Source organism: Physella acuta, unplaced genomic scaffold (genome assembly GCF_028476545.2).
Source record: "Physella acuta isolate Inbredline_101_S28 unplaced genomic scaffold, ASM2847654v3 ptg000062l, whole genome shotgun sequence".
In the NCBI taxonomy this organism is placed as follows: domain Eukaryota; kingdom Metazoa; phylum Mollusca; class Gastropoda; family Physidae; genus Physella; species Physella acuta.
In genome coordinates this window covers 172,951-196,561 of record NW_026731582.1, presented here as the reverse complement: position 1 = coordinate 196,561, position 23,611 = coordinate 172,951, and the positions used below count along the sequence as shown (strand labels likewise).

The following is a 23,611-nucleotide window of genomic DNA, read 5'->3' as shown; positions in this document are numbered from 1 at the left end:
GGAAACTTTTCCTTATCAGGTAGTTCTGCAACAACAGCTTTGTTAACAATGGTCGACGTTCTGGGCTTAAATTCACCTTCCACAGTTATTACTATGTGGCAGGCAACGCTTCTGGAACTCAATCACGTGAACTAATGCGACGACTCGACCAAAGATTTTTTTCTCTGAAATGTCTTTCAACAACTGTTGCAATTTGAGCTTAAAAACTCGATCTACAATGTCTGGCCTGTTCTCGGGCCTCTGTCCTGGTAAAAGGCTTTCTTCAATCTCTGGCCACTTAGGGTTGCATGTCATTGTAACAAAAAAATCTGGTTTCCCAAACTTTCTAACAATGGCCACTTAGGGTTGCATGTCATTGTAACAAAAAAATCTGGTTTCCCAAACTTTCTAACAATGGCCACTTAGGGTTGCATGTCATTGTAACAAAAAAATCTGGTTTCCCAAACTTTCTAACAATGGCCACTTAGGGTTACATGTCATTGTAACAAAAAAATCTGGTTTCCCAAACTTTCTAACAATGGCCACTTAGGGTTGCATGTCATTGTAACAAAAAAAATCTGGTTTCCCAAACTTTCTAACAATGGCCACTTAGGGTTGCATGTCATTGTAACAAAAAAATCTGGTTTCCCAAACTTTCTAACAATGGCCACTTAGGGTTGCATGTCATTGTAACAAAAAAATCTGGTTTCCCAAACTTTCTAACAATGGCCACTTAGGGTTGCATGTCATTGTAACAAAAAAATCTGGTTTCCCAAACTTTCTAACAATGGCCATTGCATCTTGGTACAACTGTTGCATGTTTCGCGGACTTCCACTGAATGTGGATGGAAGTATCACTCTACGACCAGGTACTGCCGAGTCAATATCATCGTTTTGAATATAAGGAATAAGATTTCTGTAGGTATTACATCTCAACTGTTTTTGATGTGTTCGAATAAAGTTCAAGTCATTTGACTCGGCTTTAACGTAAGCATCGACAAATGTATTGTTGTGTAAGTCTCCCAGCGCTTAACAGAGGGTTAAAATAATCTCGAACTTGCAAGTAGTATGAATAATACATCTTTAAGCTGACTCTAGTCCTCGTATTCTCACTATTCCTGCGCGACCCTGTTAGTCGTAATTCCTCCCCCCATCTTTGTTCGCCTTTAGGAAACAAAAGCGGATAGCATAATGCATCCAAATTCCTATGCAAAATAGAAACTTGTTGCATTCTCTGAAAATTTTCTCCGTCTGCTCTCAAATATACCATTAGGTCTCTCTGCAGTGGTGGTTCTCCGTCTGAGCTTTTAAAAACTACGGCAACCTCATTACAATGCTGCGCGTTGTATCGTCGTTGGTCCTGGTCTCGATCCTGAATTAAACGCATGGTTATTTTAGGAATCTCTTCACCGTTTGCAATAGCTCTCTCGGTTTCTTCACGCTCAACTTCATACATCATCCGGTATGCCAAGGAGAATGGGTTTTCCTTCATCACCTCATACAATTTTTCCATTATATTCCTTCGGCAATTCGCATTAGCAGCGTTATCCAGTCTTTCCGATATAGCTACTTGCTTATCCAAAACATAGAGTTGAGCGAAAACTGGCTTCACTCCTTCTGTGGGGTGTAATGTCCCGCTTCTGTGATAAACCTGCCCGTGAATTCTAAACGTGAATGGTCCACGACCTCTAGGAAAATCAATTTTTGCTTCTACCGAAACGAACGCAAAAGCACTGTTGTAAAATCGTATATGTTCCATAAAAATTTTGGAATCTCTGTCATGTCCAAGCATAAGGTTCTTTAAATACTCATGACTTTCAAATTGTGGTAACTCTATTGTTCCCTTATTACAACAAACTATAAACATTTTGTCAGTAGGTCGCTCTTTTGGGAAAAATCTTGTTCTGCATTTTTCACAGACCTGGTCCATGTGTCCACAATTATGTATTTGAACGTCACTTTCATCGAAATCATCGAAATCAGTCCAAGAACGGAATATCAGTCATTCTATTTCTATTTTGTCTCATTCTATTTTTATTTTGTGCTCTTTGTTCTTGTGTGACATTTGCACGTCTTTCTCTAAAGCGGGAAGCATCTAGGATTTGTCTAGTTTGGCGTTCTTCTAATGTTTCTCTAGCAATTGCTTGTTTATGTCTTTCATTGTCTTGTTGTTTGCGTCGAAAAGTTTCATCCGAAGACTCATTTTCAACAGCGATTGCATGTCGCTCAGCATCCCTTTGCCTTCTGACTTGTGTTTCTTTAACTTTTTCATTAGCTACAGAAATAGCATGACGCTTAGCGTCTGTTTGCCTTCTGGCTTCTGTTTCTTTAGCTGTTTCATTAGCTACAGAAATAGCATGACGCTTAGCATCTGTTTGCCTTCTGGCTTCTGTTTCTTTAGCTGTTTCATTAGCTATAGAAATAGCATGACGCTTAGCATCTGTTTGCCTTCTGGCTTCTGTTTCTTTAGCTGTTTCATTAGCTATAGAAATAGCATGACGCTTAGCATCTGTTTGCCTTCTTGCTTCTGTTTCGTCCTTGGTTTCATTTTTACGTTTTTGCCTTTTTATAGCAGCGTCCCTTTCCCTCCGTCTCTGTGCATACTCCTCTGCTTTAGTCGCCCTTGAACTACGCTTTGCTTGATGAAATCTTTCTTCATCCGTTTCATTATTGAGTTTCTTTTGTTTTCCTTCTCCCCTGTCAGTTTAAAGGCGAGCTGTTATATTTTCATGGCTTTCGTTCTCTGTTCTGATCCTCGCTCCCTTCGCCTTATCTAATGGCCTACTCCAACCTGCACCCCGCTTTCTTTTAACTCCCAGCATAATTATCTTTTTCCAAAACTTTTTTCCCAAATAGAGTCGGAAAAATGTTTATTTTAGATTCATTTATTATATTTTGATTACTTCATCAGATGTTAATCAAACAATCAACTATTTGTTAGTTTTCCCATGCATACGCTGTAACAATAACACGATCTTCTTCTATAAATAGGGATACCATCATCATAATGATATCTCACTGAAAAACTTTAGTTAATTTTGTCAATCAACTTTTCTAGCTTTTACATCCGAATAATATTATGAACATAATCTTACATGTTTTATAGATTGAAATACCAACAAAATCTGGAATGTAAAAAACAATTTGTTGTCAATTTGTCGTCTTCGATTGTACACAATAAAAGCTTAGTCGCAACTACAAATGATGTGCTTACGTCATAATTTCTCGTTGCAAGAGCGTCTTCACTACTCTCTCTAAAAATGTGCTATTACGTCATCAGTATCTGCGTGGCATTTGTTATTGTTTTTTATTGCGTCATTAACACTCGTGTATAATTTTAACTAACTTCTAATGGTGCTATACATTACATATGTAGACGGACCTTTTCTAAGGTATCTTAACAGTAGGGCAGTAGCAAAACTACATTATATTTTACAATTCTTTGTGGCTAAGAAAACAATTTTATCATATTAATTTAAATGCCAAAACTGATTAAGTGACTTTAAAAACCCGGCTTTTCAATGGTATTCTTTTTGTTTTAAAACTGATATTTTTATTATGTTTCTATAATAAAGACCTATATACCTATAAATATTTTAAATATTTTAAATTTCATACTTGTTTGAGAAATACATTTCATACCGATAATATTGTATATATTTCATAGCGTATGTCTTTATGAGTAGATCTATAGTTCTACATCTAAATCAAATTTTAATAAAGTAGTTCCTTTCTTTAAAGTCTAAAATAAGAAGCTTCACATATTAAAAAAAAAAATTAGGTATGACTTGGTGTGTCTCGATCCAGCACCACCTATATGGTATCAAGTACACCATCATCTCAGCTAATTAGGTACCTTATAAAATCTGGAGAATAAAAAAAGTGTTTAAAAAATGTCTTTTTTTTTTCAAATTAATTTTTTTACCCAAAATTAGCCAGTTTCATTGCTAAACAAACAAAGATTTCTATAAAATATTTAAGTCCTGAAAAAGTTTATTATAGAAATTTATTTTTGGAATAGATTCTACAGTAGATAGAGTCTAAATCTAGATCTAGAATAGATCTTAGCGACGTAGCGTAGATTTCGATCTAGTCTAGATCTAGAATCTCTGAGCGAGGTGTTTTACTTTGTTTACCGTTATAATTTCATGAGCATATTAAAGTCACCTGCTAAAAATATCGTCTTGTTTTTGTATTCGGTATTTATAAGTTCATTAAGCGTGTGATAGAAATGTTTTTGTTCTTGTCTTTGTGTTGGGGTGTATACATTGATGATTGTTATTTCTGTATTATCAATATTCAATGCGATACAAGCTATCCTGCCTTGTTTATCCGTGTATGTACTTTTAATTTTGTGTTTGTCTGATGTACAAAGTATACTGGTTCCTCTGCAGTTGAAACCAGTACTGTGCAGTGAGTTTTTGATGCCGATGTATGCATCTAGTTTAATTGCTTCTTCTGTAGCTCCAATGTTAGTTTCCTGTAAAAGTAGGATGTCAATATTGTGTTTATTTATTATGTTGTTTATATAATGTGTTTTGTCCCTAGCCCCCTGATGTTCAATGTTGCCAGAGTTAACATGAATTATTTGGGGTTTTCTTTCGAACATCTGTTTCTGGAGGGCTGGATGGTGGTGGTCTTTAACGCCAAACTTTCCAACCGCTGGTTTGTTATCCCGTTGGGCCCTGGTCACGGCCCTTTGAGGTGGCTTTACTGTAGGTAAATGATTTTTACTTGAACTGATTGCTTGACTATATGACAGTTGACCTGATACCTTTGTTGCTGATATACTTTGTGAGCTTTTAATTTTCTTTAGCGGTTTCGTTATGTTTTCTGACCATTAAAGTAAATCAGTTTAAGGGTATAAAAAGGAAAATGCACCATCTATAAAATATTTCAAAAGCATATAAAGTAAAAGAATAAATGTTAGCATTAAGTTTGTAAATTTATTTTTCTCAAAAACAATTAGGTTCTATTCTAATTTAATACGAAAAAATTGGATCAAAATTTTAGTAGACCTCGTATGGTTTTGTTATATTAATTATAGCTTTATCTTGATTATTATCATTTATAATTAAACAAAAGGTAAGTATTGATAATTATCTAAAGGATAATTATCTGGAGAGTAGCGCAACTTGTATTAAATAAATGACACTGATCTCCCTTTATACCCTATTCACAGTCATAAATCGCCTTCTTTTTTTGGTATTAAAACAATAAGACAACATAATTTTCACATGTAGAAACAATTAATTACACAATAAACATTATACATGCATTTACATCGATTGTTAAGTATATAAAGACAATACAAAATACTTTGTAATACAATCCTTTATTATTTTTAATGACATGTTACAACCAAACACAGACTAAAAAAAAACTTAATAGCGTTCTGTGTATCAAAAATGTTCTGTTTTTATTTATTGTTCACTAATTACGTGTAAAAATTGACGGTTTTGAGATCTCAATTTTGAATTAAAAATAAATTTCAACCTGTTATGTAGGCCTATAATATAGGTCTACTTTGTTGATAAACACATTTCTATCCAATTCCAATATTTTGTTGTGGATATTGTAGGCTTCAACATACACAGTGTACTGTTGATATTTTGTATGTAAAAATGTTGCGGCATAAGCCTATTGAATTATGTGGTTTATATCATTGTAAACAAGACTTGTAATCTCATATATATATATATATATATATATATATATATATATATATATATATATATATATATATATGCATATATATATATATATATATATATATATATATATATATATATATATATATATATATATATATATATATATATATATATATATATATATATATATATATATATATATATATATATATATATATATATATATATGCAAGAGAGACAGAGGAACTGTATGTTTGGTTGGTAGAGCATACGAATGCTAACTCGTAAGACATTAGTTCAAGGCGCACGTCAAGTCCATAGAACGTCCCTGAGTCTAGCGAGGTGTGATGGGTACCTGACTCACGTTAGGTAACCTAGAGACGCCTAAACATAGTGCTGACTAGGCTATCCCTTCATATCCCGAGGTCGTTGAAACAGGTGAACTCCACTTTCACCACGACCGTCATATTTGAATGGGTACTTTACTTATACATGAACTAATTTAATGGAAGAAATGTAATATATATATATATATATATATATATATATATATATATATATATATATATATATATATATATACATATATATAAGTGTTGATTGGTGTTTTGGCTGTAAGTATAATGTTCTAAGAACAGTATCAGGACACAGAATACCCGCTTCTGTTGCTTACGTTTTCCAACATAATTATGTTATGTATCCAACACCTGTCATTCGTAACACATGCATCTGACATATGTAATCCATCCGAATGTCAACTACATGCGTCATTCATTCAATGCTCAGTAAATATTAGCCTTCCATCACCAATTCAACTACTTCTATTACACAACACACCTTCGTAAAGTACTGTTCTATCAAAGTAAAGTTGAATATAAAACAGTTTTACATCATAAAATCACACTTAAACATTAAAATATGGATGAATGGACTAAAATACACACAAAAAGTGACTTAGATATAATTTAGTTACATTATAAAAATAAACAGCACCAAAGTTCAAAACCATATTAAATCGGTTAGTTATTAGCTATAAATCAGAATATATTCCTGCAATTAAATTTAGCAAAAAAAAAAAAAAAAAAACAATTTTTCATCATATTCGTACGAACTGAAAATATTTCTACACAAGGACATTCTTTTAATAGAATCGCTGCTAAGAATTCAGTTTGCTCCTGTGATAAGGTATGTTTCAAATGTGATATTACCAGAATCAGTGTTTCTTCCAGTTTTTTTTTCCGGGAAAGGGGGGGGGGGCACTGGTAAAAGTATATATTTCCTACATAAATTATATTTTGTTCAAGGCGTTTTTTTCGGCTGGCCCATTCCCCCCCCCCCCCCCCCCCCCCCCCTCCCCCGAGATGCCTGGAAGAAACTCTGGATATTACATAGTACATATTGTTAATTCCAGAAATCGTTTTTCAAACAATGCTGTCTTTGTATATAGATCTATAACGTCTACACCAAAAATTAAACAATTCAGCAGTATAGTGGGGTACATACTACATCAGAAAATAACGTAGTGTGAACTTTGGCCTCCAATTCTTTATGTAAAGTTTGTCTATTTTTAGTCGAGGATAGTAGTGAAGCGCCGGAGTTGACTTGATAAATATGTAGATCATGTACAATCGAATACGTAGGCCAGTAGCGTCACATGACACTAGGGGTGGAAGGGGTGGGGTGGTCAACGCACCAGGTGACATCATTTAACCATCCCAGAGTGCTACACATTACCATGGTTGTGGGGGCACACCTAAGCAAATAACTGCTAAATTTAAGAAGAATGTACTTAATATAGTTGATTGTATACATTTTGAAAGTTATGTAGATCGTTGGGCACAGCCCGACATTATTTGGAACGTGGAATCACACTAAGTTTCTCGAGATTTAGTACGTGATACATGTAGTCTTTAGATAGGGGTGCGTCATGCCCCATTCTGTTTTAACTCTCGACATAGCGACGCCGTAGACGAGATCACGTATCATCAATTTACACCTCATTCTAAGCATTCATCATGTCTGTTAGTTGAGGGGTGTCCGCCTCAGTCTGCCTTACATGAAATCTTTAGTTGAGGGTGTATCACGCCCCAGGCTGCTTCATCGAATATCTCCCGACCTAGCGACGCCGTAGTCGAAATCACGTATTACCAATTTACACCTCATTCTAAGCATTCAGCGTTTCTGTTAGTTGAGGGGTGTCTACCTCAGTCTGCCCTAAATGAAGTCTTTTAACAGAGGGGTGCGTCACGCCCCAGTCTGCTTTATCACCCGAATTAGCGACGCCATTGACGAGATCATGTATCATCAATTTACACCTCATTCTAAGCATTCAGCGTTTCTGTTAGTTGAGGGGTGTCTACCTCAGTCTGCCCTACAAGATGTCTTTTAATAGAGAGGTGCGTCACGCCTCACTCTGTTTTATCACCCGACCCAGCGACGCCACTGTCTAGATCACGTGACCACCACCTACGCCTCACAATCCGCATTCAGCGTATCAGCCAGCTCATCAGGGGGACGCAACTCTATCTGGAAGTTATGCGGCTTCCCGTCCACTCTCAGCTGCTTGGAGTACAAGTTAAACGCCGCACCCAGGGACAGCGCCATCTTGCGGCCGTTGTGGGAGGAGTCACAGAGGAAGGCGTGGCAGGTGGCAGAGCGTGACCGTGACGACAGCTCGCGGACGACGATGCAGGTGAAGACACGCCAGTACTTGATGTCCTGCACGCCGTAGGAGATGAAGTCGATCGGCATCAGCCCCAGGGGAGCTGCGCCCTGGACCTTGTTGCTCTTGTGCTCGCGAAGGTCAAGGCCTTTGGGGCTGACCACGACGTAGAGAAGCGGGAGCTCCACCTGAAAGGTATTGGTTTTGTATTATATTCACCATTAAATGAATTCGTGGCTTATTCAACTGTGATAAATTTGAAGAAAAAGAAAAACTGTTGTTGTCTCCCTTTTTTATGGTAAGTTTTATTAAAACGTGATTTAAGCATAGATAATGTGCGTTAAGTAAGTAAAGTTTTATTCTGAACCTTATGGTCCATGAAGTAGATTGCAACTGTTTCATTGACTTCGGCATATGGAGGGATGGTGTATTCATCACTATGTCAAGAAAACTTTACTCTCCATATCGTGAGTCAGGTACCTATCAAAACTGAGAAGACAGTAATGTCATACGGATTCGAGCCAAGAATCTGAACTCGAGACTTTCAGTTTAGCAGTCGAACACTCTACCATTCGACCACACCGTCTCTTGCAATTTTTTAAATGTTTTATTTACAAGTGGTCTACTGTTATACCTTTTGAACTAACCAACTAAATAAGCTACATGACCGCTGAATCTAATCCTTATATCATATTTTGTGTTTGTGTTCTTCTAACGTCTATGTTGAAACACCGAACCACCAGTTTCTTCCAGATATCACTTCGGGGGGGGGGGAGGTGGCGTGCGGGGCGGAGCTCTGTCCGAAATATGTCTACCCCCCCCTCCCCTCAACGAAAAACAATTTCTATAGAGAATATATACTTATACCAGTGTCCACCCACTACCCAAAATTTTTAGTTCCCACCAACCCAAAAAATATTTCAAGTGCCTCCCCCCCCCCCCCCGGAGCAAAAAGCCTGGAAGAAACACTGATAACCACTTATGTCCACAGTGCCCCCCCCCCACCCCGGAAGAAACTCTGCCAACCCTTTCAGTCCAGTCCACTCAACATGATCTCACCTTGGCCTTGTCGTCAACCTTTGACCTCACCGCCGCCACCATCTCGTCCACCGGTTTCCTCACGTGGTGCAGGCCACACACACCAGTCACCACACGGTGACCCAGGTACTTGACCACAAACACCTGAGGTAGCTTGTCCACCACGACGGCAGAGAACTCGGACCTAAACGACAGCAACCACAGATTCAGGGATATGTTAAACTTGGACCTAAACGACAACAACCACAGATTCAGGGATATGTTAAACTCGAACCTAAACGACAACAACCACAGATTCAGGGATATGTTAAACTTGGACCTAAACGACAACAACCACAGATTCAGGGATATGTTACACTCGGACCAAGACGCCAACAACCACAGATTCAGGGATATCTTACACTCGGACCTAAACAACACCCACAGATTCAGGGATATGTTAAAATCGAACCTAAACGACAACAACCACAGATTCAGGGATATGTTACACTTGGACCTAAACGACAACAACCAAAGATTCAGGGATATGTTAAACTCGAACCTAAACGACAACAACCACAGATTCAGGGATATGTTACACTTGAACCTAAACGACAACAACCACAGATTCAGGGATATCTTATACTCGGACCTAAACGACAACAACCACAGATTCAGGGATATGCTACACTTGGACCTAAACGACAACAACCAAAGATTCAGGATATGTTACGTTTGGACCTAAACGATAACAACCACAGATTCAGGGATATGTTGCACCCGGACCTAAACGACAACAACCACAGTGGTATGTTACACTCGGACCTAAACGACAACAACCACAGATTCAGGGATATCTTACACTCGAACCTAAACGACAACAACCACAGATTCAGGGATATCTTACACTCGGACCTAAACAACAACCACAGATTCAGTGATATGTTACACTTGAACCTAAACGACAACAACCACAGATTCAGGGATATGTTACTCTTGGACCTAAACGACAACAACCAAAGATTCAGGGATATGCTAAACTCGAACCTAAACGACAACAACCACAGATTCAGGGATATGTTACACTCGGACCTAAACGACAACAACCACAGATTCAGAGTTATGCTACACTTGGACCTAAACGACAACAACCAAAGATTCAGGATATGTTACGCTTGGACCTAAACGACAACAACCACAGATTCAGGGATATGTTACACCCGGACCTAAACGACAACAACCACAGTGATATGTTACGCTTGGACCTAAACGACAACAACCACAGATTCAAGGATATGTTACACTTGGACCTACACGACAACAACCACAGATTCAGGGATATGCTAAACTCGAACCTAAACGACAACAACCACAGATTCAGGGATATCTTACACTCGAACCTAAACGACAACAACCACAGATTCAGGGATATGTTACACTTGGACCTAAACGACAACAACCAAAGATTCAGGATATGTTACGCTTGGACCTAAACGACAACAACCACAGATTCAGGGATATGTTACACTTGGACCTAAACAACAACAACCACGGATTCAGTGCTATGTTACACTTGGACCTAAACGACAACAACCACAGATTCAGGGATATGTTAAACTCGAACCTAAACGACAACAACCACAGATTCAGGGATATGTTACACTCGAACCTAAACGACAACAACCACTGATTCAGGGATATGTTACATTTGGACCTAAACGACAACAACCACAGATTCAGGGATATGTTACACTCGGACCTAAACGACAACAACCACAGATTCAGGGATATGTTACACTTGGACCTAAACGACAATAACCAAAGATGTAGGGATATGTTAAACAGTACTGTAGCATTTCTTGTTTCAAGTTATAAACTGGTTCTATTTTACACATATCGTAAGAAAATTATATAACAATATCAAACTTTATTTCTAGAAGCGAGTTATAAAACTGATACATTTAAACACTACACACTACACGCAATCGTAAGAAAATTATATAACAATATAAAACTTCATTTTTTGCTTCGAGTTATGAAAATATATAACTTAAACACCAAACATATTGTAAGAATACTAAATGAGAAAATAAAACTTAATTATTAGCTACGAGTTTTAAAAATGTTTAATTAAAACACTACTCATATCGTAATGAAATTATATAACTACATAAAACTGTATTTCTAGAAGCGAGTTATGAAAATGTTTAACATAAAGACTACACATATTGTAAAAATATTAGATAACAAAAAAAAAACTTTTATTTCTTGCTACGAGTTATGAAAATGTTTAGCTTCAACTCTACAAGTATTGTAAGGACTAATGGCTATTTAATTTTCTCAAATTAACTTTAAAACATTCTGCTTTAACAACATATTTTAAGGATCCATGGCTATTTAATCTTTTTGGATTAAACTTCAATTAAAGTGATATGTTTTTACTATATATTAATATTATTCAAGACTATGTGTATCAATGGCTTTCAAATATGTTTTCGATGAAACTGAAAGCAAATCATTTAGCTAAATAGTTAGAAAAGGTTAGGAAACAATGTTATAATAATATTTCACAGTATAAATTAGGCGAAATATGAGTTAATTCATCAAATGTAAAATTCCCTCAATCCCCATCTCTTTGGCCACCTGCCTACATAGACCCCGCCAGTTCTAATGACGCAACATTTGACACTTACTCTCTACACAAAACTCTAACAATCGACACAGATAAATACAGAGCTAAAGGTTAAAATCCGAGCTTGAAAGATCGAAACAGTGAGTAGAAAATAATGTAAAGTAACCTTCAGCAGGTGAAGTAGAGTTCACCTATTTCAGTGACCTTGGCATATTAATGGATGGTATGGTCCGCACTATGCCCAGCTACCTTTACTTTCCCTAACGTGAGTCAGTATCTATTAGAGCTGGGTGGACTCAGGGACGACATACGGACGTGCCCGGGATCCGAACGCGAGACTTTCAGGTAAGCAGAAGTAAGCTCTAGCATCCGACCAGGCAGTTCCAGTAACCGCGAATGGTTATGTTTTCATGTTCTTCCATGTACAATTATTATAGTATTATAGCTATTACTTTATTTAGAACTACACCAAATCTAATTAAACGATGCCAATTATACAACCCCCCCCCCTACAAACCTGACTAGTAACAGCACAGATAATGCTGTAAATGTATCATATGTTATCAGTATCTTAGCAACCAGCAATAATTTATTTTACACCAACCTACCTGTAGTCTGGTTTTTGTTTCGGTTTATCAAACTTGGTCAACTTTTTCAACAGCTGCAGCGGATTTTTCCGTACGGATTTTTTACTCTTCAAGCTCTCCTTATCCGTTGTCTTCGCGCTTTTACCGTCTTTAACACTTCCGTTAGAAGAGACCGGATGTGACGTGTCACTTTTAAAACTCCCGTTCGAGTCCCTGATCGAACCATTGGGTATCGATTTCTTAAATTTAGGGCTGTGGTTGGGACTAGCGTCGTCAAGGTAAACACACCTTGGGTTGGACACATTACACATTACACAACACGGATTCCTTTTGTTTGAACCTCATTTCCTCCTGTTTAACATGCGTGCTGTGAATGATGTCAACATGTATGCTACATCTGTTGCGTGTAGCCTAATCTGGTGATATTTACTTATATAGTCGAATCGGGGGGGGGGGGCGAAGGAGTTTAGAGAAAAAAGATGCACAAGCTATTTTCATTTTTAGTAAAATCTGATAAAAACAATCGTAAATGACGAGATTGTGACTACTATTTAACAATTCATATTTTTATAATGGTCTAGTACAGGGGTCTCCAAACTACGGCCCGCGGGCCAGATGCGGCCCGCGAAGTCCTCTCATCCGGCCCGCGGAGATCTTTTTGTCAAAGGAAAAATCGTTTGTTGGTGATGGCTGAGGAACTTTGCCCAGAAAAATCAAAGACATGCCTGGAAGAAACTGGCCCCCGAACTGAAATTTGATAGTTAATGCGGCCCTCGGACTGAAAAGTTTGGAGACCCCTGGTCTAGTATGAAAGCAAGTGTTAAATGTCAACGTTACAGTGAATTATATTGCCATTAACAAAACACCTTATATCACTTAAACAGTTTTAAAAATCGCACATGAGTAACAGATAAAATTAAAATAAAAATTAAGTCTCGGTTTAATATTCTCTTAAAGTTAAAGGAAAACATAACGAAGCATATAATTTATCGTGTGTCTCTTGTTACATGACCTCTGTATCGTTTGACCTTTTAAATTGTAATGACTGCATATTGATCGGGTTAGGCGGGTCAATGAATAAAGTGCATCTACGACAAGTACAGAAGTTGGCTGAGGATCAAGAGAGAAAAGACACTTAATTAGATGAGTAATTTGCGACTGCTACGATTTTAGACGCATTTGTTGCACTATCTCATAATGTATGTATATTAACATTAAGTATTGCTTTCTACAACAGCTACTGATGTTTTTGTTTTTCAACTTGATAATGCTAAAAAAAAAACATACCAAACTATTTTGTTTAGAACTTCTGCTCTATATAATTTTTACAATAGCAAATAATAACTTGTAAACGGTCAACCTAGGTGTAGGAATTTGAATTGAATGTAAAGTTAAGCAATGAATTATCTCCCATTTGGAAATCCAAAACCAAAATTTTATTCAAGGGAACTAACTTTCACAAGAATAGCTAAATTAACCAAGTGTAACTAATACATGCTTGAAAAACATCATAAAACGCTCTAAATTTCATGAGGTAATAATTATAAGAGATCTTTTATATGAACTATGACACTGTGTCAAAAGAACATATTTTACTATTTGAATACTTAACCGTAGGTTTTGTTTGAAAGTCTAAATACGGTAGCTTTATTTGAACACACTTCTAACCAAATTTGATGACATTCCATCAAACGTTGTTGTGTCTCTTATTTAATAATGAAAATTTTTTTGTCACCTAGATAAAGGGAAGACTATCGAAAAAAATCAAATACGGGTAGCTGTCTAAGACATTGCTATAATTATTGATTAAGTATAACAAATTATAATTTGGAAAAAAAACTTTACGGTTAGTTATAAATTCCCGCCTATATAATATTATATATTAATACTTTAAAGAGTGGTAATATAGATTCCTGAAAAACACAACATTTTTCAGTTAGAGACCGTCTACCTTTCTTTGTAGTGTGTTCCGTCCTGAATTGAAATCATCCAACTTACGATAAACTCGACTATTAGATATACTCTACTACATTCACAAGACATCAAACTTCGATACCTTAGCATAACTAGACTCGAAGCTTCAGAAGTACGACACGAACTCACTAATCTTCACCAAGCTCTACAAACGATACTCCCAATCAACAACGATTTAACAGTCAACACAATTCAATACCTTATTACCACAATATTCGATACTCTCGAACTCCAGAACTACGATACCTCATCACCTACATTCTCATTTCTCTACTACCAATCAGATTCCACTAGACCAGGGGTCGGCAACCTTTTGAAGCGGAAGAGCCAAAAGTTACAATTTTCAAAATTTCCCTGTTTTTAAAGAGCCACTAACATGTTTTTTATTTTAAATATTTTATTTTTTTATTAAGATTATTAGTATTTGTTCAAAGAGCTGGAGAGCCGCATCTTGATATCAAAAGAGCCGCATGCGGCTCGCGAGCCGCAGGTTGCCGACCCCTGCACTAGACCTTTAACTACGCAACAGTCGTTACTCCCAAATCTAAACGATTCAACAAAACTTACCAAACAAGTACAATACTTTGAATACCCCGTCATTACAAAACTCAATACACCAGAGCAGATTTTTAATGCAAAGTCAGAGAAAACGAGACTTACAAGCCCTATTAAAAACCAAAATTGCACGTGTTTTGGAACGTCCTGTCATGCGCTGGAGCGATCACTAAATCAACATTAAAATTAGATAACTGTTTGAAATGTTCGAAATTTAAATTACGAACTTATTTAATCGTTTTCTACATCAATTATGTGAAACCAAAATAAAAAGGCAAAGTGACTGGTAAAATGCGCCTCGAAGCTTTCCAAATTAGGGAGGTGGGATTGTATTTTCACGATCGCGAATAAATATACGCCTATATAGGTCTAATTTTGGGGCGGAAGTGCAAAATTGATAGTTCGTCCTGGGCGCCAAAATAGACCACTATTCTTTTGTATATTACCATCTATAGTTTATAAAAGATAATCAAAGTTTTTAATTATTAGGTGTTTTTGATGATAGCGATTTAACATTTTGCGCCCCAGTAGGGATGGCATCCTAGGCGACCGCCTAGTTCGCCTTATAGGTAGCGCTGACCCTGCCTCCAACACAGTAAGTATTACGTGTCAGCATGTTATGCGCTATGTAGGCCGTCGACTCCAATTTCAGTGGAGAGGGGGGGGGGGTTTGACACCATGATGTAAACCTGCTAATGATAAAGAAAAGATGCAACATCCAGATGAATTTTTACCGCAAATAGACACAAATCGTTAGTATTATCTGAGCACAGTTTAAAGCAATCTCCGTGGGGGTGACCAGGGGGGTTGAGAGTTACATCAACTCAACGTTGTAATGTATATGTCTGAGGATAACTGTTTGGTTAAGAATCGTAATAAGCTATATGTTAATCCATGTATAGGGTGCTGGGGGGGGAGGGGTAAAAAAAAATTAAATACATAGGCGTATACACATGCGTCAAACATACTTACAAGTGTATATAGAATATATATATATATATATATATATATATATATATATATATATATATATATATATATATACATATATATAATTTTTTTTTCTTACGGGATGGGGGTGACACCATTAGGTTCCGCACCGGGTGACACCCAACCTCGATTCTAATGGGTGGAGTGTTGAGAATTTTGTCTTAAGTAACCGTGGCGATGTTCATGTTTTGGTAAAGTATTAACATTTAGGGGAGAAAGAATGAGAATATCAAAAGATTTGTTTTGTAATGTGTAAACGTTTTAGGGAGAATGGATGATAATTTCATGAGAATTAGGTGTATTTTGAGTTCAGTGTGTGTAGTGTGGTCAAGTTAAAATGTGCTTTACCTTGATCGTAAAACCGAGTACAGTGTTGAGGCGTTTATAGGAAGTTCAGTGAGGTCCTGACGGGATATCCTACCTAAGATTTCTCCAAGGTATGCGTTGTCTGTCTGAAAAATCGAGCTTCAGCTCATCGTGTTAAGGAAACCACCAAGTAACAAGTACCTGGTGACTATTCTCAAGAGTCTCGGGAGTCGATATATTCATGGACAGCCCCATAACAATCGTATTTTATGGTTGCATTTCTGATGGGGGCAATCACGGATTTCACAGCTAGAGTGGATTTAATGGGATTTTAGGGCAATCAACATTAAAATCAACATTACAATCATCATTACAATCATCATTACAATCAACATTACAATCATCATTACAATCAACATTACAATCAACATTACAATCAACATTACAATCAACATTACAATCAATATTATGCCAAACATTTGAAACAACACTAACCATAGGACAGGGAAAGGGGGGTGGGGTGTGAAGATTTTTTCACCTCACAGACAAGTCGAGTGGAACTTTGTATTTAACAATAAAGCTTTATCAAATTGTTAGTAAAAATGCACATTATGCCCATTGCTTCTTAACGTTCTTTAATAATTCAACGCTTTTAATTTCTCTTCTGTGAATATCTGAGCAAAAAGATGCGAATGTTTTTTTTTTAAATTATCCACTTCTTCAAGTAAGGCATAGGCTTGGTTATGAACCATGAAGTTGATTGTTTCAATTCGGGATGGACAATGTAATAGTACATTGAAATAGGGAGTAACTAAAAATTCTAATTCAATAGATAGTGTATATCTTTAATTACCGACTGTTATAGAAAACGTTTTCATGAGTATATAAAAATAAAAGTAATTAAAATAAAAATATTTATCAATAGTGGTGCATGGAGTTGAAGAGCCGTATCTTTACTTTAAAGGCCGCATGCTGCTCGCGAGCCACAGGTTGACGACCCCTTACTTATGACTATCTCAAATTTTATCCACATGACGGGGCCTTTAAGGTAAAAATGTGCAAGCATAAATGCAGCCGTAACAGCAACTACTATTAGCAATATATCCTATTTCAAAAGCTTATAAGATAAAAGAATAAATGTTAGCGTTAAGTTGGTTGGTTTATTTTTCTCAAAAATATTTAGGTTCTATTTAAATTTAATACGAAAAAATTGGATCAAAATTTTAGTAGACCTCGTATGTTTTTATTATATTAATTATAGCATTATCTTGATTACTATTATTTATAATTAACCAAAAGGTAAGTATAGATAATTATCAAAAAGATAATTATCTAGAGAGTAGCGCAATGTGTATTAAATAAATGACACTGATCTCCCTTTATACCCTATTCACAGTCATAAATCGCCTTCGTTTTTTTTGTGTGTATTAAAACAATAAGACAACATAATTTTCACATGTAGAAACAATTAATTATACAATAAACATTATATATGCGTGTTATAACTGAGTCCACCCCCCCTCGTCCCACCGCTAGTGGGTATCTACCCCACCCCCCTCCTGCCCTACACCTGAACTGTGACAGCGTGTACTGCCCCTCCGCAGCTTCCCTCCCACCCCCTGAACTGGGACACAATGCATCAGTCCCACCTAGCATTTGCTGGCGCCCGTCCCTCCCCCTCGCTGGAATGCTGGGGTCATGCTGGGGTTAAGGAACCAAAAGGGTCAAGCTTGAGCCAGAAAGAGAGGACAGTGGAACTTTAGCTTTGTTAGGATGTAGTCGTGTTTTTGTGTGTTGCAGTGTTCAGGGCTGGCCCTAAGGCTGGCCACTATCTATGTTCAAGATTATGATGTTATCCAAGACTAAAGTATCAATCATTAAAATTAAGAAGCTGAAATAGTAGAAATTGTGTTTGCGTTTTTTTAACCTCTCACTGCAGTCATCACCACCATCAATACTAACCATACTGATGACTTCGTTTCATAACAATGCGTTTACATCAATTGTTACATCGATTTTTCCGTTCGGATTTTTTACCTTTCAAACTCTCTTCCTGCAAGGCCCGGGCGATGACCTCCTCTGTGGAGGAATTCGTGTCGTCACCTAGTGACGCCATTTTTTCAACAACGTATCTGTGTCATGTTACTGTGAAGACCTTGCCTTGTCTTTGGTAGAGGATGTGGGATATGTTTCTGTTTTAATAGAATGGAGGGCTCAGGTTATGGAGATGCTTTGGATTCACATAAAAAATGGTTCTGATTTGTTTTATTCACATGACAAATGGTTCTGATTTGTTTTATTCACATGACAAATGGTTCTGATTTGTTTTATTCACATGACAAATGGTTCTGATTTGTTTTATTCACATGACAAATGGTTCTGATTTGTTGGTGCATTTACTCTTTGTTTTCAATATGATAAACTTTTGTACACTCGAACAGTTTAAAAATATACTTATAACAGGGAAGGTAGAGCCAAAAGTTACAATTTACAAAATTTCCCCTTCTTTAAAAGATATATATATATATATATATATATATATATATATATATATATATATATATATATATATATATATATATATATATATATGTATTTATATATATACATATATATATATATATATATATATATATATATAATTTAAAATAAATAGCTTTTAAATATGAAATAATATTTATTCATATAAAAACATACACATGTTTCACAGAAAACATACCAAAGTATTTTAGCTAACCCTACTAGAATAATAAAATTAGTAATCAAGTTATATAACTATAATTATTGAATACTATTTACAATAGTTTGGCCTTGCATGCCTTTTGAAGGTTTGGTTAAATCTGGATCATATCTTGTTGTTTTCAATTTAAAGCAAGCCTCTGTTTGTTAGTTGGTTTCTTACTGTACTTTTCATTATATTCATGCAAGTGAACGCTCGCACGAATATGTTGACCCGAAGATCTTCAGCACTCGAAATGCCAACTTCTTCACCTCACTGTAGCATTCTAGAAGACTATTCAATGCGTCCCATAATAGTGCCTCATTTGTGTAGCGTAACGTGCATGTTTTACTGAACCACTAACTCTTTTACCTTGCTCTAGAGTTCTGTGAACTTATTCCATAAGTGTGTTGCTTTTAAATCCAGATATTGCATTTGAAGCGAACTAACATCAATTTAAAATGGCTCAATGTTGATCTCATTTGTTTTTGTGTTGAGAGGATCTACTATGAAAGAATACGTGTATTTGTTTAAATATATCAGTGAATTTATTTTTCATTTTGTTCATTTTGTTTATAGTAATTCTTAAGTGATTCGTATTAATAGTAGCATTGGTTTTATCACGATATTTTTTCAGATCTTTCGAAATAAAGTAATTTATTGCTCTCCATATCTTCAACAAAAAGATGCGAATATTTTTTTTCGAAAATATCCACTTCTTCAAGCAAGGAATAGGCTTGGTTATCAACTATGAAGTTGATTGTTTCAATTCAGGATGGACAATGTAATGGTACATTGATATAGTAACTTAAAGTTCTACTTAAATAGCCAGTGTATATCGTAAATTACCGACAGTTATATAAAGCATTTTCATGAGTTCATAAAAAATAAAAATGATTATCAATAGATGTGCATAGAGCTGAAGAGCCGCATCTTGACTTTAAAATAGCCGCATGCGACTCGCGAGCCACAGGTTGACGACCCCTGACTTACGACAATCTCAGATTTTATCCACATGACGTGGCCCTAAAGGTAAAATTGTTTATGGATGAATTACAATGGACAACAAAGCCTCGTTAATAGTTTTCAAAAGCTTATAAAATAAAAGAATAAATGTTAGCGTTAAGTTGGTTGGTTTATTTTTCTCAAAAATATTTAGGTTCTATTTTAATTTAATACGAGAAAACTGGATACAAATTTTTAGTAGAGCTTGTATAGCTTTATTATATTAATTATAGAATTTTCTTGTTTATTATAATTTATAAGCAAAAAAAAAGGTAAGTATTGATAATTGTCAAAAAGATAACTATCAAAAGAGTAGCAAAACTTGTATTAAATAAATAACACTGACCTCCCTTTATGCCCTGTTCACAGTCATATTTCTTATTTTTTTGTATTAAAACAATAAAATAACATAATTTTCACATGAAGCAACAATTAATTACACAATAACCATTATACATTTACATCGATTGTTAAGAATATAAAGACAATATAAAATACGTTGTAATACAATCCTTTATTATTTTTAATGACATGTTACAACCAAACACAGACTAACAAAAACATAGGAACGTTCTGTGTATCTAACATGTTCTGTTTTTATTTATTGTTCACTAATCACGTGTAAAGATCGATGGTTTCAAGATCTCAGTTTTAAATAAAAAATAGTTTCAACCTGTTATGTATAATATAGGTCTAATTTGTTGATAAACACATTTCTATCCAATTCACATATTTTGTTGTGGGCATTGTAGGCCTCAACATACACAGTGTACTGTTGATATTTTGTTTGTAAAAATGTTCCGGCATAAGCCTATTGAAATAAGTGGTTTATATCATTGTAAACAAGACTTGTACTCTCATACACACACATATATATATATATATATATATATATATATATATATATATATATATATATATATATATATGGTGACAGGACAAATGATCTCAGGACAAATGATCTCAGACAAAATATCTCAGACAAAATATCTCACGGACAAATGATCTCTGAGATCATTTGTCCTGATATCATTTGTCATGGAACCATATATATATATATGTATATATATATATATATATATATATATGTATATGTATATATATATATATATATATATATATATATATATATATATATATATATATATATATGAGAGAGAAACAGAGGAACTGCATGTTTAGTTGGTAGAGCATACGAATGCTAACTCGTAAGACTTAAGTTCAAGGCGCACGTTCAAGTCCATAGAACGTCACTGAGTCTAGCCAGGTCTGATGGGTACCTGACTCACGTTAGGGAACCTAGAGACACCTGGGCATAGTGCTGACTAGGCTATCCCTTCATATCCCGAGGTTGCTGTAACAGGTAAACTCTACGTCACTTGCACCACGACCGTCATATTCAAATGGGTACTTAACTTATACATGAACTAGTTTAAAGGAAGAAATGTAATATATATATATATATATATATATATTATCATTATATATAATTATATATATATATATATATATATATATATATATATATATATATATATATATATATATATATATATATATATATATATATATATATGTATATATATACATATATATATAATATAGTGTTGTGTGGTGTTTTGGCTGTAAGTATAATGTTATAAGAACAGTATCAGAACACAGAATACCCGCTTCTGTTGCTTACGTTGTACAACATCATTATGTTATATATCCAACATCTGCCATTCGTAACACATGCAACTGACATATGTCATCCATCCGAATGTCAACTACATGCGTCATTCATTCAATGCTCAGTAAACATTAGCCTTCGATCATCAATTCAACTACTTCTATTACACAACACACCTTCGTAAAGTACTGTTCTATCAAAGTAAAGTTGAATATAAAACAATTTTACATCATAAATTCCCACTTTACCATTAAAATATGGATGAATGGACTAAAATACACACACAAAGTGACTTAGATATAATTTAGTTACATTATAAAAATAAACAGCACCAAAGTTCAAAACCAAATTATATTGGTTAGTTATTAGCTATAAATTAGAATATATTCCTCCAATTAAATTTTGCAAAAAAAAAAAGAAAAAAAACAACAACAATTTTTCAACATATTCGTACGAACTGAAAATATTCCTATGCAAAGACATTCTTTTAATAGAATCGTTGCTAAGAATTCAGTTTGCTACTGTGATAAGTTATGTTTCAAATGTGATATTACCAGAATCAGTGTTTCTTCCAGTTTTTTTTTATCTTGGGGGGGGGGGTGGTACTGGTAAAAGTATATATTCTCTACATAAAGCCCCCCCCCCCACCCCACCCCCAAGAGATGCCCGGAAGAAACTCTGGATATTACATATTGTTAATTCTAGAAATCGTTTTTGAAGCAAAGCTCTCTTTTTACTTTCTCGTATATAGGGCCTACGTAGTATAGAGAAAGTATTGTAATCGTGCAAAAAAAAAAAATCGAGATTTTTACAAATCTCGACGTTTTACACCTCACTGATACGGAAAAACATAATTTTGCAATCTTGTCCGTATGTCTGTGTGTGTGTGTCTGTGTGTGTGTCTGTCCGTGTGTAAACACGATAACTTGAGTACCGTTACAGCTAGGTTGATGAAATTTTATATATAAGTATTTTATCAAAATCGTAGATCCGTATCAACTTTTGAGCGATTTCCGATAACCGGAAGTGGTACTTTTCTTACTTTGAATTTTTTAAAAGCCTATAACTTGAGTACTATTTCAGATAGATAAATGAAATTTCACATGTAAGTAAAAGATCTAATTCTCTACCTTCTGTAAAATTTTGAGTAATTTCCGTTGACTGGAAGTAGTAATTTACGCTACTTCCGATTTCTCAAAAAACTAATGTAAATTTTAAAAGTACTAATAATATTGCGCACTATTATGCGCTTTTTTTATTTGCGTTCACTTGGTGTGCAATTAATTTGTCTACGAGAGTTTATTCTATTTTTAAAACTTTAAGTATTTAAAATGGATTAAAAATCATGTCTATAGCCCGAGTTTCCATCCCCTGTTATTTTATTTAAGAATATTCGAGAAAGTTTAGGGGAGATCACTCCCGGTTTATTATAAATAATGTCTAAACCTTAAATTAACATTTCAGCAGTATAGTGGGGTACATACTACATTAGAAAAAAATGTAGTTTGAACTTTGGCCTCCAATTTTTTATTTAACGTCTGTCTATTTATAGTCGACGGTAGTAGTGAAGCGCTGAAGTTGACTTGATAAATATGTAGATCATGTACACTCGAATACGTAGGTCAGTAGCGTCACATGACATTAGGGGTGGGAGGGGTGGGGTGGTCAACGCACCAGGTGACACAATTTAACCATCCCAGAGTGCTACACATTACCATGGTTGTGGGGGCACACCTAAGCAAATAACTGCTACATTTAAGAAGAATGTACTATATATAGTTGATTGTATACATTTTGAAAGTTATGTAGATCGTTGGGCATAGCCCGACATTATTTGGAACGTGGGATCACACCAAGTT

At 35.4% G+C, this 23,611-nt stretch overlaps 1 protein-coding gene across 1 annotated transcript; it reads right to left on the bottom strand.

Annotated features, from left to right (window-relative positions):
• Window positions 1-8,099: 8,099 nt before the first annotated feature.
• On the bottom strand, window positions 8,100-12,842 carry LOC131949618 (uncharacterized). The gene is made up of 3 exons (XM_059311465.1): window positions 12,553-12,842; window positions 9,355-9,517; window positions 8,100-8,483 (listed from the first exon to the last, which is right to left on the bottom strand). The coding sequence occupies exons 1-3, from the start codon at window positions 12,840-12,842 to the stop codon at window positions 8,100-8,102; spliced, it is 837 nt and encodes a 278-aa protein (XP_059167448.1).
• Between the last annotated feature and the right edge of the window lie 10,769 nt (window positions 12,843-23,611).